Source organism: Nerophis lumbriciformis, linkage group LG03 (genome assembly GCF_033978685.3).
Source record: "Nerophis lumbriciformis linkage group LG03, RoL_Nlum_v2.1, whole genome shotgun sequence".
In the NCBI taxonomy this organism is placed as follows: domain Eukaryota; kingdom Metazoa; phylum Chordata; class Actinopteri; order Syngnathiformes; family Syngnathidae; genus Nerophis; species Nerophis lumbriciformis.
In genome coordinates, this window is record NC_084550.2 from 16,417,501 (window position 1) to 16,437,500 (window position 20,000).

General features: G+C 35.9%; 1 protein-coding gene across 1 annotated transcript in view; it reads right to left on the reverse strand.

Moving 5' to 3' along the window:
- Positions 1-20,000, reverse strand: part of fstl4 (follistatin-like 4) — a 375,104-nt gene that overhangs the window by 22,577 nt on the left and 332,527 nt on the right. The window contains exons 9-12 of the mRNA XM_061934279.1: positions 18,849-19,010; positions 7,142-7,276; positions 3,842-3,868; positions 891-1,009 (exon numbers count right to left, since the gene is read on the reverse strand). Of these exons, the coding sequence (XP_061790263.1) occupies positions 891-1,009; positions 3,842-3,868; positions 7,142-7,276; positions 18,849-19,010 (443 nt within the window). The remainder of the gene's footprint in view (positions 1-890; positions 1,010-3,841; positions 3,869-7,141; positions 7,277-18,848; positions 19,011-20,000) is intronic.

The following is a 20,000-nucleotide window of genomic DNA, read 5'->3' on the forward strand; positions in this document are numbered from 1 at the left end:
TATTGATTTATTAACATTGTATATATATAATTGTTAAGATTTTATAATTGATATATATATATATATACTGTGTGTATATATATAATGTGTGTATATATATATATAAATATATATATACATACAGTGTATATATATATATATATATATATATAAATAAATGATATTTATATTTTAATTGATATTTATAAAGCTATTTTTGAGCAGAACATTTGTATTTATATATATATATATATATATATATGATATTTATATTTTAATTGATATTCGGAAAGCTATATTCGAGTCTTTCAGATATAATAAAAAATACATATTTTGTCCAAGCAGAACATTTGTATCATATTTGTAAAATAAATTATAATATTAAGAGTAAATCAAACATTTCATATGATATCATTGCTGTACAAACAATATTATTGTGCAGTAATTATGTAAATATTCTGTATTTTATTTGGTATTATTAATGAATTCCCATTTATTGTCAATATGAGTGAAAAAAAGGTTTTCTATTATGCAATAATGGGACTTTTATGTTCCATGTTGTCATGTTTACCGTGACAAAACAATGAGTGAGAAAGACTGAGCCAGCGTTTCCCCGCCTTGAAAAGTGCACAAAGTGCTTTTTTTTTGCTGCAGGAAGTGGCTAACACGCCGCTTATTGGCTTTGTATTGATCTCAAATAGAATCACCGGCGCCTGTAAAACACCGCGCCTCTTTGCGGAACAAGCAACTTTTTGCAGACTTTTCGTCTGCTTCCTGGCCGGATGAGAGTAATCCCATTACATTTCGTAATCCCTTTACATTTAAGACGTGTTGTGACCACGGGGAGGTGACGGGGAAGAGCGGCTAATCCTGTCAGGAAGTACGTTGGGAGTAGATAAAACTGGTCTTACGTAAGTCGCCACGATCCTCTCTGTCCTTTTCATTTGTCTGTGGATCTCACACTGGCCGGGCTGCAGGATGGTCACGCCCTCGTCGGAAAACACGTAGAACATGTTTCCCACGCTCAAACCTGAAGCATGACAAGAAAGAATCAAAACTACTAATGCTAATATACTTTGCATGTCGTACAATGTAGTAATGTTGTCAAATGTAGTAGCATGCTGTAACATGCAGTACTAGGATGTGGTACAATCTAGTAGAAAGTAGTAACATGTCGTAGCATTTAGTGACATGTCGGACTAGGATGTAGGAACATGGAGTAATATGTAGTAGCATGTAGTAGCATGTTGTATCATGCAGTACTAGCATGTAGTACCATGTAGTAAAAAGTAGTAACATGTAGTAGCATTCTGTAACATGCAGTACTAGAATGTAGTACCATGCAGTAGAAAGTAGTAACATGTAGTAGCATTTAGTAACATGTCGGACTAGGATGGAGGAACATGGAGTAATATGTAGTAGCATGTTGTATCATGTAGTACCATGTAGTAAAAAGTAGTAACATGTAGTAGCATGCTGTAACATGCAGTACTAGAATGTAGTACCATGTAGTAGAAAGTAGTAACATGTAGTAGCATTTAGTAACATGTCGGACTAGGATGTAGGAACATGGAGTAATATGTAGTAGCATGTTGTATCATGCAGTACTAGCATGTAGTACCATATAGTAAAAAGTAGTAATATGTAGTAGCACGCTGCTACATGCAGTAATAGGATGTAGTACTACGTAGTAGAAAGTAGTAACATGTAGCATTTAGTAACATGTCGGACTTGGATGTAGGAACATGGAGTAATATGTAGTAGCATGTTGTAACATGCAGTACTAGGATGTGGTACCATGTAGTAGAAAGTAGTAACATGTCGGACTAGGATGTAGGAACATGGAGTAACATGTAGTAGCATGTTATAACATGCAGTACTAGCATGTAGTACCATGTAGTAGAAAGTAGTAACATGTAGTAGAAAGTAGTAACATGTTGTAGCATTTAGTAACATGTCGGACTAGGATGTAGGAACATGGGGTAATATGTAGTAGCATGTAGTAGCATGTTGTAACATGCAGTACCATGTAGTAGAAAGTAGTAACATGCAGTAGCATGTTGTAACATGCAGTACTAGCATGTAGTACCACGTAGTAGAAAGTAGTAACATGTAGTAGCATTTAGTAACATGTCGGACTAGGATGCAGGAACATGGAGTAATATGTAGTAGCATGTTATAACATGCAGTACTAGGATGTGGTACCATGTAGTAGAAAGTAGTAACATGTAGTAGCATTTAGTAACATGTCGGACTAGGATGGAGGAACATGGGGTAATATGTAGTAGCATGTAGTAGCATGTTGTAACATGCAGAACTAGCATGTAGTACCATGTAGTAGAAAGTAGTAACATGCTAGTACTGCATGCTGTAACATGCAGTATTAGCATGTAGTACCATGTAGTAGAAAGGCGTGGCGAAGTTGGTAGAGTGGCCGTGCCAGCAATCGGAGTGTTGCTGGTTACTGGCGTTCAATCCCCACCTTCTACCATTCTAGTCACGTCTGTTGTGTCCTTGGGCAAGACACTTCACCCCTTGCTCCTGATGGCTGCTGGTTAGCGCCTTGCATGGCAGCTCCCGCCATCAGTGTGTGAATGTGTGTGTGAATGGGTGAATGTGGTAATACTGTCAAAGCGCTTTGAGTACCTTGAAGGTAGAAAAGCGCTATACAAGTATAACCCATTTATCATTTATGTAGTAACATTTAGTAACATGTTGGACTAGGATGTAGGAACATGGAGTAATATGTAGTAGCATGTAGTAACATGTAGTAGAAAGGAGTAAGAAGTAGTAGCATGTTGTAACATGCAGTACTAGCATGTAGTACCATGTAGTAGAAAGTAGTAACATGTAGTAGCATGTTATAACATGCAGTACTAGCATGTAGTACCATGTAGTAGAAAGTAGTAACATGTAGTAGGATGCAGTAGCATGTATTACTAGTATGTAGTATCATGTAGTAGGACATAGAAAAACATGTAGTAGCATTTAGTAACATGTAGTAGGATGTAGTAGCATGTAGTAATATGTATTAGTATTTAGTGACATGTAGTAGTACGTAGTAATATGTATTGACATGTAGTAGTATGTATAAGTAAGTAGTGCCATGTAGTAGCGTGTAGTAGTATGTATTGACATGTAGTAGTATGTATTAGTAAGTAGTGACATGTAGTAGCATGTAGTAACATGTAACAGGATGTAATAAAATGTAGTACCATGTAGTAGCATGTATTAGTATGTAGTAGTATCATGTATTAGTATGTAGTAGTATGTAGTAGCATGTATTAGTATGTAGTAGTATGTAGCAACATGTATTACTATTATGTAGTAGGATGTAGTAGGACGTAGAAAAACATGTAGTAGCATGTAGTAGCATGTATCATGTAGTAGCATGTAGTAGCATGTATTAGTATCATGTAGTAACATGGAGACTGCAGTCGATGGACTTGAGGTTATTTATTTACAAACAAGACAAAAAGTATAAAATAATAGGATAATAAACGTTTTACTGCGTAACTTACGTTGTGTGTGTGTGTGTGTGTGTATATATATATATATATATATATATATATATATATATATATACAGTATATACACACACACACACGTTACTACATGCTACTAGAATGAATGTATTTACATCACAGCTGCACAAAAGATGCATGAAATACAGTAAAATATGTATGATTAATGTAAAAAAATATGATCGTTGTAAAATAATGATGATAATTGTAAAAGACGTAATATTATTGTAAAATATTATATTTATTGTAAATAAATTATGATGATTGTAAAACGTATGAATATTGTAAGAGATGCATGATGATTGTAAAAGACGTATGAACATTGTACAATTATTTACCTTCTTCCCTCCACAGAATGTTGGCAACTGCATCGGACGTGAGAAAGAAAAAAGAAAAAAAAGATGAAAGAGGAAGAAAAGATACATTTTTCCTTGAAATGTAAGATGAAGACACGGTCATTATTCATCATGATCATTTTCCAAATCAAAGATCCTCTATATAACAGATGTATTTTCTAGCACCTACTGAAAACAAGCTAGTCAAAGTTCATCTAAAAGAAAAATATCCATTATTTAACAGAAGCAGTCTGCTGTTTTTAAGAACCAAATCAAAGATCATCTATAGTACAAACATGCTCTTGTCTTTTTAAGAACTCATTGCAAAAAATATAATAAAGATAATTTAGAGTACAGGAGTGTTGTGTATTTTCAAATTCACTGCAAAAAATGTAGTCAAAGATCATCTATAGAAAAAGGAATGTTGGTGTGTTTTTAAGAACCAGATCAAAGATCATCTACAGTACAAAAATGCTCATGTGTTTTTAAGAACTCATTGCAAAAAATATAATAAAGATCATTTAGAGTACGGGAAAGTTGTGTATTTTCAAACTTACTGCAAAAAAATTTAGTCAAAAAGATAATTTATACAAAATAAACGGTGTGTTTTTAAGAACCAGATCGAAAATAATCAATATTACAAAAGTGCTCTTGTCTTTGTAAGAACTCATTGCAAAAAATATAATAAAAATAATTTAAAGTACATGAGTGTTGTGTATTTTCAAACTTACAGCAAAAAATGTAGTCAAAGATCATTTATAGAAAACAAAGGTTGGCGTGTTTTTAAGAACCAGATCAAAGATCATATATAGTACAAAAGTGCTCTTGTGTTTTTAAGAACTCATTGCAAAACATGTAATAAAGATAATTTAAAGTACAGGAGTGTTGTGTATTTTCAAACTTACTGCAAAAAAATTTAGTCAAAGATCATTTATAGAAAACAAATGTTGGCGTGTTTTTAAGAACCAGATCAAAGATCATATAGAGTACAAAAGTGTTCTTGTGTTTTTAAGAAGTCATTGCAAAAATATAATAAAGATAATTCAAAGTACAGGAGTGTTGTGTATTTTCAAACTTACTGCAAAAGAAATGTGTTCAAGATCATCTATAGAAAATAAATGGTGTGTTTTTAAGAACCAGATCAAAAATCATCTCTATTACAAAAGTGCTCTTGTCTTTTTAAGAAGTCATTGCAAAAATATAATAAAGATAATTTAAAGTACAGGAGTGTTGTGTATTTTCAAACTTACTGCAAAAAAATGTAGTCAAAGATCATTTATAGAAAACAAATGTTGGCGTGTTTTTAAGAACCAGATCAAAGATCATATAGAGTACAAAAGTGTTCTTGTGTTTTTAAGAAGTCTTTGCAAAAAATATAATAAAGATAATTTAGAGTACAGGAGTGTTGTGTATTTTCAAACTTACTGCAAAAAAATGTAGTCAAAGATCATTTATAGAAAACAAATGTTGGTGTGCTATCAAGAACCAGATCAAAGATCATCTATATTACAAAAGTGTTCTTGTGTTTTTAAGAACTCATTACAAAAAATATAATAAAGATAATTTAGAGTACAGGAGTGTTGTGTATTTTCAAACTTATTGCAAAAAAATTTAGTCAAAGATCATCTATACAAAATAAATGATGGTGTGTTTTTAAGAACCAGACCAAAGATCATCTATGGTACAAAAGTGCTCTTGTGTTTTCAAGAACTCATTGCAAAACATATAATAAAGATCATTTAGAGTACAGGAGTGTTGTGTATTTTCAAACTTACTGCAAAAAAATGTAGTCAAAGATCATCTATAGAAAATAAATGTTGGTGTGATTGGCAACACTAAAATTGGGCCTAGTGTGTGAATGTGAGTGTGAATGTTGTCTGTCTATCTGTGTTGGCCCTGCGATGAGGTGGCGACTTGTCCAGGGTGTACCCCGCCTTCCGCCCGATTGTAGCTGAGATAGGTTCCAGCGCCACCCCGCGACCCCGAAGGGAATAAGCGGTAGAAAATGGATGGATGGATGGGTGCTATTGAGAACCAGATCAAAGAACATCTATATTACAAAAGTGCTCTTGTGTTTTTAAGAACTCATTGCAAAACATAATAAAGATAATTTAGAGTACAGGAGTGTTGTGTATTTTCAAACTTACTGCAAAACAATGTAGTCAAAGATCATCTATGGAAAATAAATGGTGTGTTTTTAAGAACCAGATCAAAGATCATATATAGTACAAAAGTGCTCGTGTCTTTCTAAAACTCATTGCAAAAAATATAATAAAGATAATTTAAAGTACAGGAGTGTTGTGTATTTTCAAACTTACTGCAAAAAAATGTAGTCAAAGATCATTTATAGAAAACAAATGTTGGCGTGTTTTTAAGAACCAGGTCAAAGATCACATATAGTACAAAAGTGTTCTTGTGTTTTTAAGAAGTCATTGCAAAAAATATAATAAAGATAATTTATAGTACAGAAGTGTTGTGTATTTTCAAACGTACTGCAAAAAAATGTAGTCAAAGATCATTTATAGAAAACAAATGTTGGCGTGTTTTTAAAAACCAGATCAAAGATCATATATAGTACAAAAGTGCTCATGTCTTTCTAAAACTCATTGCAAAAAATATAATAAAGATAATTTAAAGTACAGGAGTGTTGTGTATATTCAAACTTACTGCAAAAAAAATGTAGTCAAAGATCATTTATAGAAAACAAATGTTGGCGTGTTTTTAAGAACCAGATCAAAGATCATATATAGTACAAAAGTGTTCTTGTGTTTTTAAGAAGTCATTGCAAAAAATATAATAAAGATAATTTAGAGTACAGGAGTGTTGTGTATTTTCAAACTTACTGCAAAAATTTTTAGTCAAAGATCATCTGTACAAAATAAATGATGGTGTGTTTTTAAGAACCAGATCAAAGATCATCTATAGTACAAAAGTGCTCTTGTGTTTTCAAGAACTCATTGCAAAAAATATAATAAAGATCATTTAGAGTACAAGAGTGTTGTGTATTTTGAAACTTACTGCAAAAAAATGTAGTCAAAGATCATCTATAGAAAATAAATGGTGTGTTTTTAAGAACCAGATCAAAGATCATCTATAGTACAAAAGTGCTCTTGTGTTTTTAAGAAATCATTGCAAAAATAGAGAATATAGAATAGAAATGTTGGCGTGTTTTTAAGAACCTACTGCAAGGAAACACTAGTCAAAGATCATCTATTAAAGAGGTGTTCTTAGAAGAAAACCAGTGAGATGCTCTGCTCGGATTTCTGAGCACGTTTGTGGGGAGGCAGCTACTGAGGAACTCACGCGTCTTCTTGGCCGAGTCCTCCACAAACAAGGAGGAGATGTCCTCGTCCACGCCCACCTCGTTCTTGGCCATGCAGGTGTAGGCGCCCGTGTCCTCGTAGCGCACGCTGCCGATGAACAGCTCGCTGCCGTTTGCTGCCAGGACAAACACACGCCCAGATGTAATATTAATATTACGCCAATCACGAAGGAACATAAAGTGTAATCTTTTACCATGAAGCCACACTGTTAAATAAGCAGGGGCGTCCGTGATAACGTTGCTTGGATGGCAACATATGTTGCTCCAAAACCTGTATGTACTTTTCAGCATTAATGGTGCCTTCACACTTTTCCACTTTGCATCAGTTCATCTTAGATGAGCTTGGGCCCAGCAAAGCCGGCGACGTTTCTGGGTGTTTTTGATAAATGGCTTTCGCGTTGCATAGTAGAGTTTTAACTTGCACTTACAGAGGTAGCGACCAACTGTAGTTACTGACAGTGGGTTTCTGAAGTGTTCCTGAGCCCATGTGGAGATATCCTTTACACACTGATGTCGGTTTTTGATGCAGTACCGCCTGAGGGATCGAAAGTCACGGGCTTGAGGATTACTCTGTGATTTCTCCAGATTTTCTGAACCTTTTGATGATATTACGGACCGTAGATGGTGAAATCCCTAAAATTCCTTGCAATAGTTGGTTGGGGAAATGTTGTTCTTAAACAATTTCCTCCCGCATTTGTTCACAAAGTGGTGTCCCTCGCCCCGTCCTTGTTTGTGAACGACTGAGCATTTCACGGGAGCTGCTTTTTATACCCAACCAGGGCACCCACCTGTTCCCAATTAGCCTGTTCACCTGTGGGATGTTCCAAACAAGTGTTTGGCTTGCATTCCTCAACTTTCTCAGTCTTTTTTGCCACTTGTGCCAGCTTTTTTGAAACACATTGCAGGCATCAAATTCCAAACGAGCTAATATTTGCAGTCTATTCAATTGAATATAGGTTGAAAAGGATTAGCAAATCATTGTATTTTGTTTTTATTTACAATTTACACAACGTGCCAACCTCATTGGTGTTGTTTTTTGTATATTGAGTTGTTTACGTTCGAGACCTGAGGCGGTGGTGCAGATGCTCTCTGAACTTTGGAGGGGTGGAGGCGGGAGTGTTGTGGCGGGTTAGTGACGGCCATCCTGGAGGGACCACTTTGCTGATGGTGTGGCGGAGGAACATGAAAGGCAGCTGCAGCCCTTTGACACCTTTCTAGAAACATCCATAGACGCTCTTAGGAGCATCAAAGCACTTCTTGATGAAAACCGCGAGGGCGCGTACGCTCCGGCATGATTGGTTCGCGCGTCTGTGTGACATAATCACACATGTTGACGTTTTAAAGCTTTGCGATCATACCTAATTACATTGTCCACATTATGGAGGAATCAGTCATTTAATTAGAACATTACCCCGGAACCTTCCATGGGCCTGCTATCTGTGCTGTGACCCTCTGGCCCGAGAATCCATTGAAGCTAAATGAAATAAATTACCGGCACACTGGCCGTGACTCGGAAGGCAGAAGTCGGAATTGAACCAGGAACCCTTTAAATTTCCGAGCCCCTCCGCCCCAAAAAGCTAGCATAAAACGTTAGCATGCTAACATTAGCATTAAGACATAGAAAAAGTTAACGTTCCTCTAAGATGGCACCAAATATCAAAAGTCTTGATTTTTAGGTATAACAACTAAAAATTGCAAAATTTTTGCCATAAAAGACGTTAACATGCAGACGTTAGCATGATAACATAGGAAAAATTAGCATACTTGTCAGATGGCACAAATATTGAAACGAATACAATTTGAAAAAAAAACAAAAAACGTTAGCATGATAAAATTTTATGCTAACTTTTTTTTCTTCTAAGATGTAGTATCAAAAGCCCTGAGTTTTGAGTCTAACGAATACAATTTACAAAAAAAATAGCATAACATGTTAGCATGCAAACATTAGCATAAGATAGGAAAAGTTATTGTACTTCTGAGATGGCACCAACTACCAAAAGCCATGATTATTAGATTTGAAAAAAAATGTATTAGCAAAAAGGCTAGCAAAAAAAGTTAACATGCTAATGTTAGCATGATAACATGAGGTTAGCATACTAATGCTTATTTTAGCATTTATAATCAGTTAACATACTTCTAAGATGATGTCAAGTATCAAAATCCATGATTTTTTAGGTTTAAAGAATAAAAATTGTTAAAATTTTTTGCATAAAAGACATACCATGCAAACGTTACCATGCAGACGTTAGCATGATAACATGGGAAAAGTTAGCGTACTTCTGAGATGTCGCAAATATCAAAAGCCTTGATTTGTAGGTATAACAACTAAAAATTGCAACATTTTTGGCGTAAAAAGACGTTACCATGCAAACATTACCATGCAGACGTTAGCATGATAACATAGGAAAAGTTAGCGTGCTTCTGAGATGGTACAAATATTGAAAGCCATTTAAACGAAAAAAATGTGCAAAAAAACCCCTTAGCATACTAAAGTTTTATGCTAACTTTTTTTTTCTTCTAAGATGTAGTATAAAAAGCTCTGAGTTTTGGGTCTAACGAATAAAATTTACAAAAAATGTTGCCTAAAATGTTAGCATTCAACCCAATTATTAGGTTTAAAAATATTTGCTAAAATGCTAACAAAAAGTTAGCATGCTAATGTTAGCATGATAACGTCGGCATACTTCTAAGATGTCGCCGAGTATCAAAACCCACAATTTTTAGGTTTAAAAAAATTAAGTAGCTAAAATTCTGGCATAAAACACTAGCATGCAAACATTAGCATGAATACATAGGAAAAGTGAGCGCACTTCCAAAATAGCGCCTCGTATCAAAATCCATGATTTTGTAAGTTTAACGAATACAAATTGCTAAAATTTTTGCATAAAAAACGTACCATGCAAACGTTACCATGCAGACGTTAGCATGATAACATGGGAAAAGTTAGCGTACTTCTGAGATGTCGCAAATATCAAAAGCCCTGATTTTTCGGTATAACAACTAAAAATTGCTAAATTTTTGGCGTCAAAAGACGTTACCATGCAAACGTTACCATGCAGACGTTAGCATGATAACATAGGAAAAGTTAGCGTACTTCTGAGATGGCACAAATATTGAAAGCCATTTAAACGAAAAAAATGTTAAAAAAAAAACCCTTAGCATGCTAAAGTTTAATGCTAACTTTTTTCTTCTTCTAAGATGTAGTATCCAAAGCCCTGAGTTTTGGGTTTAACGAATACAATTTACAAAGAATTTTGCCTAAAATGCTAGCATGCAACCCAATTATTAGGTTTAAAATTTTTTGCTAAAATGCTAACAAAAAGTTAGCATGCTAATGTTAGCATGATAACGTCAGCATACTTCTAAGATGGCGCCAAGTATCAAAACCCACAATTTTTAGGCTTAAAAAAATGAAATTAGTATCAAAAGCCACAATTTTTAGGTTTAAAAAAATTAAGTAGCTAAAATTCTAGCATAAAACACTAGCATGCAAACGTTAGCATGAATACATAGAAAAGTGAGCGCACTTCCAAAATAGCGCCTCGTATCAAAATCCATGATTTTTTAAGTTTAACGAATACAAATTGCTAAAATTTTTGCATAAAAGACGTACCATGCAAACGTTACAATGCAGACGTTAGCATGATAACATGGGAAAAGTTAGCGTACTTCTGAGATGTCGCAAATATCAAAAGCCATGATTTTTAGGTATAACAACTAAAAATTGCTAAATATTTGGCGTAAAATGACGTTACCATGCAAACGTTTTTTTTCTTCTAAGATGTAGCATCAAAAGCCCTGACTTTTGGGTCTGACGAATACAATTTACAAAAAAATTAGCATAAAATGTTAGCATGCAACCCAATTTTTAGATTTAAAAAAAATTAAATTAGTATGAAAAGCCACAATTTTTAGGTTTAAAAAAAAAAATTAGCTAAAATTCTAGCATAAAACACTAGCATGCAAACGTTAGCATGATAACATAAAAAAGTTAGCGTACTTCTGAAAAGGCACAAATATTGACAGCCATTTAAACGAAAACAATTTGCAAAAAAAAAAAAAAAAAACGTTAGCATGATAAATTTTTATTCTAACTTTTTTCTTCTTCTAAGATGTAGTATCAAAAGCCCTGAGTTTTGGGTCAAACAAATAGCACAAAATGTTAGCATGCAAACGTTAGCATAACATAGGAAAAGTTATTGTACTTCTGAGATAGCACCAACTACCAAAAGCCATGATTTTTAGATTTGTAAAAAATTTTATTAGCAAAAAAGCTAGCACAGAAGTTAACATGCTAATGTTAGCATGATAACATGAGGTTACCATACTAATGCTTACTTTAGCATTTATAATCAGCTAACATACTTCTAAGATGATGTCAAGTATCAAAATCCATGATTTTTTAAGTTTAACGAATAAAAATTGCTAAAATTTTTGCATAAAAAGACGTACCATGCAAACGTTACCATGCAGACGTTAGCATGATAACATGGAAAAAGTTAGCGTACTTCTGAGATGTCGCAAATATCAAAAGCCCTGATTTTTAGGTATAACAACAAAAAATTGCAAAACTTTTGGCGTAAAAAGACGTTACCATGCAAATGTTACCATGCAGATGTTAGCATGATAACATAGGAAAAGTTAGCGTGCTTCTGAGATGGCACAAATATTGAAAGCCATTTAAACGAATATAATTTGAAAAAAAAACAAAAAACGTTAGCATGATAAAATTTTATGCTAACTTTTTTCTTCTTCTAAGATGTAGTATCAAAAGCCCTGAGTTTTGGGTCGAACGAATAAAAAAAAAAAAAAAAAATAGCATAAAATGTTAGCATGCAAACATTAGCATAACAGGAAAAGTTATTGTACTTCTGAGATGGCACCAACTACCAAAAGCCATGATTTTTAGATTTGAAAAAAAATTTATTAGCAAAAAAGCTCGCAAAAAAGTTAACATGCTAATGTTAGCATGATAACATGAGGTTAGCATACTAATGCTTACTTTAGCATTTATAATCAGTTAACATACTTCTAAAATGCTGTCAAGTATCAAAATCCATGATTTTTTAGGTTTAACGAATAAAAATTGCAAACATTTTTGCATGAAAGACGTACCATGCAAACGTTACCATGCGGACGTTAGCATGATAACATAGGAAAAGTTAGCGTACTTCTGAGATGGCACAAATATTGAAAGCCATTTAAACGAATACAATTTGAAAAAAAAACAAAAAACGTTAGAACAAAAAAAAAGTTAGCATAAAATGTTATCATGCTAACGTTTTTTTCCCCCCCCAAATTGTATTCGTTTAAATGGCTTTCAATATTTGTGCCATCTCAGAAGTACACTAACTTTTCCTATGTTATCATGCTAACGTCTGCATGGTAACGTTTGCATGGTACGTCTTTTATGCAAAATTTTTTGCAATTTCTATTCGTTAAACCTAAAAAATCATGGATTTTGATACTTGACATCATCTAAGAAGTATGTTAACTGACTATAAATGCTAAAATAAGCATTAGTATGCTAACCTCATGTTATCATGCTAACATTAGCATGTTAACTTTTTTACCAGCTTTTTTGCTAATTACATTTTTTTCAATTCTGAAAATCATGGCTTTTGGTAGTTGTGCCATCTCAGAAGTACAATAACTTTTCCTATGTTATGCTAACGTTTGCATGCTAACATTTTATGCTAATTTTTTTTGTAAATTGTATTCGTTAGACTCAAAACTCAGGGCTTTTGGTACTACATCTTAGAACAAAAAAAAGTTAGCATAAAATGTTATCATGCTAAGATGTAGTATCAAAAGCCCTGAGTTTTGAGTCTAACGAATACAATTTACAAAAAAAATTAGCATACAATGTTAGCATGCAAACGTTAGCATAACATAGGAAAAGTTATTGTACTTCTGAGATGGCACCAACTACCAAAAGCCATGATTTTTAGAATTGAAAAAAATGTAATTAGCAAAAAAAGCAGGCAAAAAAGTTAGCATGATAACATAGGAAAAGTGAGCATACTTCCAAAATAGCGCCTCATATCAAAATCCATGATTTTTAGATTTAAAAGAAGACAATTAGCAAAAAAGTGAGCAAAAAAAAGGTTAGTATACTAATGCTTACTTTAACATTTAGAATAAGTTAACATACTTCTAAGATGATGTCAAGTATCAAAATCCATGATTTTTAAGGTTTAACGAATAAAAATTACAAAAATGTTTGCATAAAAGACGTACCATGCAAAAGTTACCATGCAGACGTTAGCATGATAACATAGGAAACGTTAGCATACTTCTGAGATGTCGCAAGTATCGAAAGCCATGATTTTTAGATTTAAACGAATACAATTAGCAAAAATGCTAGCAAAAAAACGTTAGCATGATAACGTTTTATGCTAGCTTTTTTTTCTTCTAAGTCATAGTACCAAAAGCGCTGATTTTTAGGTCCAACGAAAAAAATTTACAAAAAATATTAACGAAAAACATTAAATTTCAAATGTTACCATAACATAGAAAAAGTTATCGTACTTGTGAGATGGCACCAACTACCAAATTCCATGATTTTTACATTTGGAAAAAAAAAAGAAGCTAAAAAGCTAACAAAAAAGTTAGCATGCTAACGTTAGCATGATAATGTCAGCATACTTCTAAGACCCATAAGTTTTAGGTTTAAAACGATTTAATTAGTATCAAAAGCCACAATTTTTAGGTTTTAAAAAATGAATTACCTAAAATTTTAGCATAAAACACTAGCAGGCAAACGTTAGCATGCTAATGTTAGCATGATAACATAGAAAAAGTGAGCATACTTCCAAAATAGCGCCTTGTCTCAAAATCCATGATTTTTTAGGTTTAACGAATAAAAATTGCTAACATTTTTGCATAAAAGACGTACCATGCAAACGTTACCATGCAGACATTAGCATGATGTTATTGGAAAAGTTAGCGTACTTCTAAGATGGCACCAACTATCAAAAGCCATGATTTTTACATTTAAAAAAAAAAAAGTGCTAAAAAGCTAACAAAAAGTTAGCATGCAAACGTTAGCATGATTACGTCAGCATACTTCTAAGATGGCGCCAAATATCAAAACCCAAAATTTTTAGGTTTAAAAAAATAAAATTAGTATCAAAAGCCACAATTTTTAGGTTTAAAAAAATTAATTAACTAAAATTTTAGCATAAAACGTTAGCATGATAACATAGGAAAAGTGAGCGTACTTCCAAAACGGCGCCATGTATCAAAATCCATGATTTGTAGGTTTAAATGAAGACAATTAGCAAAAAAGTAAGCTAAAAATGTTAGCATGCTAATGCTAACTTTAACATTTACAATAAGTAAACATACTTTATACTTTATACTTATACTTGGCATAAAGATGATGCCAAGTATCAAAATCCATATTTTTTTAGGTTTAACATACACAATTAGCTAAAATTTTAAGATAAATCATTAGCACGCTAGTGTTAGCGTGACGACAATTTGGCGCCAAATATTGAAAGCCTGGATTTTTGCGTTTTAACGAATAAAATCAGAAAAAACTGCTAAAATAGAAGAAGTTGACATACTCCTGAGATTTGGTTAAACATTAAAAAAAATGTTAGCATGGAGAGCTAACATGCTAACTTGACCAGAAAAGAGGACACACTAAAAGTAGCGAGGTAGTTCTAGACCAAGTCTGCTATTTATTTATTATAACCATGAGGGAGTAGACGTGATTTGACGCAGTTAGCGCGTCTGTGGCGCCCGTGTGACATAATTACACGCGTTGACATTTTGAAGAGCAATATTTAAACGCAGCATCGGGGGGGGAAAAAAGAATCCACACGTTGCCGTCATACCTTAATTACGCTTCTGGCACATATTGGAACAATCACTCATTAAATTAGTCTTTGATTTGCCAGCCAGTAGCAATTAGTGCTGCTAATTAAGCTTTGAACTCGGTAAGGGAGCGAGTGGAGCATGGACCCTGGGGGACCTCCGCCAGCGTTATTGGGGCTCCTTAATGGAAAAAATGTACTCCCTTCGAAACATGATTTTCTGGAGTTCTCTGCTCACTGCACAAATATAAAAAATCTGTCTTTAAAACTGGTGCATTAACTTGTGCGATTAATCACAAAAAATATTGCACTAATCAAGTGAATTAATCAGGCAAATTATTTTGTCTGCAAAAAAATTAAATATATGAAATGTGTTAAATTTATATTCAATTCTGACAGTAATAGTGCTTTGTGTCATAAAAATAATTAAAAAACATATATAAATAAAAAATATTATGCTATTTCATCCCTACAAGCCTGTTTCGCAGGTTTCTCTGCTCTTCAGGGGATTTCAGGGGAAAAAACAGAGGCTATTTCATCCCGACAAGCCTGCTTCACAGGTTTCTCTGCTCTTCAGGGGATTGTAGAAAAAATACAAAGGCTATTTCATCCCTACAAGCCTGTTTCGCAAGTTTCTCTGCTCTTCAGGGGATTTCAGGAAAAAAACCAGAGGCTATGTCATCCCTACAAGCCCGTATCACAGGTTTCTCTGCTCTTCAGGGGATTTCAGGAAAAAACACAGAGGCTATTCAACCCTACAAGCCTGTTTCGCAGGTTTCTCTGCTATTCGGGGGATTCAGGAAATCCCCTGAAGAGCAGAGACACCTGCGAAACAGGCTTGTAAAGATGAAATAACCTCTGTGTTTTTTCCTTACCTAACGTATATTCCGCTCTACCCCGGTTTTGAGCACTATATAACGGATAAACCACAGAAACCTTGACTATATATACATATATATATATATATATATATATATATATATATATATATATATATATATATATATATATATATATATATATGTATATGTATCTGTTTGTATATACTGTATATATATACATATATATATTTATATATATATATATAAAACATTTAAAACCAGCTAACACTACATATATATATATACATATATATATATATATATATATGTAGTGTTAGCTGCTTTTAAATGTTATATATATATATATATATATATATATATATATATATATATATATATATATATATATATACAGTATATACAAACAGATATATATATATATATATATATATATATATATATATATATATAGTCAAGGTTTCTGTGGTTTATCCGTTGTAAAGTGCTCAATACCGGGGTAGAGCGGAATATACGTTAGGTCAGGAAAAAACAGAGGCTATTTCATCCCTACAAGCCTGTTTCGCAGGTTTCTCTGCTCTTCAGGGTATTTCAGGAAAAAACACATAGGCTATTTCACCCCCTACAAGCCTGTTTCGCAGGTTTCTCTGCTCTTCAGGGTATTTCAGGAAATCCCCTGAAGAGCAGAGAAACCTGCAAAAGTGGCTTGTAGGGATAAAATAGTATGTTTCGCAGGTTTCTCTGCTATTCGGGGGGATTCAGGAAATCCCCTGAAGAGCAAAGAAACCTGCGAAACAGGCTTGTAGGGATGAAATAGCCTCTGTGTTTTTTCCTGACCTAACGTATATTCCGCTCTACCCCGGTATTAAGCACTGTATAACGGATAAACCACAGAAACCTTGACTATATATATATATATATATATATATATATATATGTATATATATATACCGTATATAGAGGTGAAGGGTGCAGTGAGCAGCAGCGTGCGCCGCGCTCAGGAATCCATTTGGTGCTTTAACCCCCAATTCCAGCCCTTGATGCTGAGTGCCAAGCAGGGAGGTAATGGGTCCCATTTTTTCGCCCGGGGTTTGAACTTGGCCGACACTCTAACCACAAAAGAATCGATTCGTTCATGAATGCCCCATCTGTCATTCACACCACTTCTTTGACTGAGTGTTTAAAAAAAAAAAAAAGTGAACTCTCCAATGATCGTCACACACACACACGAGGGGTGGTGAAATTTGTCCTCTGCATTTGTATCATCACCCTCACCCCCTGGGAGGTGAGGGGAGCAGTGAGCAGCAGCGTGTGCCACGCTCGGGAATCCATTTGGTGATTTAACCCCCAATTCCAGCCCTTGATGCTGAGTGCCAAGCAGGGAGGTAATGGGTCCCATTTTTTGTAGTCTTTGGTATGACTCGTGCAGGGTTTGAACTAACCACAAAAGAATCGATTCGTTCATGAATGCCCCATCTGTCATTCACGCCACTTCTTTGAATAAAGTGTTCAAAAAAAAAATTCAGTTAAAGCTCCAATGATCGTCACACACACACACACACACACTAGGTGCGGTGAAATTTGTCCTCTGCATTTGACCCAACACCCTCACCCCCTGGGAGGTGAGGGGAGCAGTGAGCAGCAGCGTGCGCCACGCTCGGGAATCCATTTGGTGATTTAACCCCAAATTCCAGCCCTTGATGCTGAGTGCCAAGCAGGGAGGTAATGGGTCCCATTTTTATAGTCTTTGGTACGACTCGGCCGGGGTTTGAACTTGGCCGACACTCTAACCACAAAAGAATCGATTTGTTCATGAATGCCCCATCTGTCATTCACACCACTTCTTTGACTGAGTGTTTAAAAAAAATTAAGTTAACTCTCCAATGATCGTAACACACACACACACACACACACACACACACTAGGTGTGGTGAAATTTGTCCTCTGCATTTGACCCAACATCCTCACCCCCTGGGAGGTGAGGGGAGCAGTGAGCAGCGGCGTGCGCCGCGCTTGGGAATCTATTTGGTGTTTTAACCCCCAATTCCAGCCCTTGATGCTGAGTGCCAAGCAGGGAAGTAACGGGTCCCATTTTTTGTAGTCTTCGGTATGACTCGGCCGGGGTTTGAACTTGTCCGACACTCTAACCATAAAAGAATCGATTCGTTCATGAATGCCCCATCTGTCATTCTACACCACTTCTTTGAAGAAAGTGTTTAAAAAAAAATTCAGTTCAAGCTCCAATGATCGTCACACACACACGAGGTGTGGTGAAATTTGTCCTCTGCATTTGACCCATCACCCTCACCCGCTGGGAGATGAGGGGAGCAGTGAGCAGCAGCGTGTGCCGCGCTCAGAAATCCATTTGGTGATTTAACCCCCAATTCCAGCCCTTGATGCTGAGTGCCAAGCAGGGAAGTAATGGGTCCCATTTTTTGTAGTCTTTGGTATGACTCGGTTTGAACTCACAACCTCCCGGTCTGAGGTCGGACACACAAAAGAATCGATTCGTTCATGAAGGCCCCATCTGTCATTCACACTTCTTTCACAAGTATTTACTTTTTTTTTTTACTCCACTTAAGTGTTCGTTAGCACAAAAAAAACCTCTCCATTGATGAGAAAAAACTGTTGTCAAAAATCCTCTATACGGCAACGCTTTGCCGTTTTTTAGTCTCCGGTGCAAATGTTGGTCTGGTGTGACGTGTGCTAACAGGCTATTAGCACAGGTAATGATCCACACAGCCAATAAACTTCCCCTTAATGAGAAGTTGGCCATAAAAAACCAACAACCGGGGCTCGCTTCTTTTTTCTTTTTTACCTACTATCTCTGCGAGCCGTTCCGTTTGCACGTTTAATTTGATTCCGTTTCTTTTGTGGCTTTTGTGAAGGGAGTAGAACGCCGATAAAAAAATAAAAAAATACAAATAAAAATACAATAAAAAGTCCCTTGGTTTTGCAAAGACTCCCAGGCCATTTTGGCCCTGAAAAGCAGCAGGAAGAACACCCCCCAAAAGAAACAGTCGTACCGAGGAGGGAAAGCTGCTTGGAGGAGCGAGGCTGCAGGTCGGCGCCGTTCTTCAGCCACTGCAGTTTGGGGTCCGGGATGCCGTCGGCGTGGCAGTGCAGGCTGGCAGACACGCCGGGCTCCTGGGCCTGCGTCTCTGGGTAGACCAGGATCACCGGAGGGACTGGAGAGCGAGCACACACACACACACACACACACACACACACACACACACACACACACACACACACACACACGCGTGTGAGACCACCAACAATTCCCCCCCCCCCGCCCCCACAGACTCCCTCAAAAGGGATTAGTTCTCGCCGCCCGGCATGGAAATGTGTTCCACATTCCAAGAGCCCGAGAGCTTTGAGGCTGCTTTAGGACGGCGTGAAGAAGATGTCGGCGCCTGAGGGAAGCTAAAGGAAGAAGGACAGGTGCACTTTTAACTTCTGTCTGCTAACAACCACCTTGGAGTCTAACACTTCGCTTGTCTCGCCGCCTCAGCACAAAGAAACTACCAAAAAAGGAAATATTTTTTTCGAACGAGTCAAGTCCACCGATATCTTCTGCAATCGTATTATTTATTTCCCTTTGTCTTTGAATTTGTCTTAAAAGTTGTAATATTTTTGATTATGTTCTAACAGAAATGTACAGCAGGTCTGGATCAGGGGTGTCCAAACTTTTTCACTTGGGGGCCACATTGGGCTAAAATCTTTTTGCCGGGGGCTGTCCGCATATAAAGTAACAACATATATCCATCCATCCATTTTCTACCGCATATTCCCTTTGGGGTCGCGGGGGGCGCTGGAGCCTATCTCAGCTACAATCGGGCGGAAGGCGGGGTACACCCCGGACAAGTCGCCACCTCATCGCAGGGCCAACACAGATAGACAGACAACATTCACACTCACATTCACACACTAGGGCCAATTTAGTGTTGCCAATCAACTTATCCCCAGGTGCATGTCTTTGGAGGTGGGAGGAAGCCGGAGTACCCGGAGGGAACCCACGCAGTCACGGGGAGGACATGCAAACTCCACACAGAAAGATCCCGAGCCCGGGATTGAACCCAAGACTACTCAGGACCTTCGTATTGTGAGGCAGATGCACTAACCCCTCTGCCACCGTGAAGCCCAACAACATATATATATATATATATATATATATA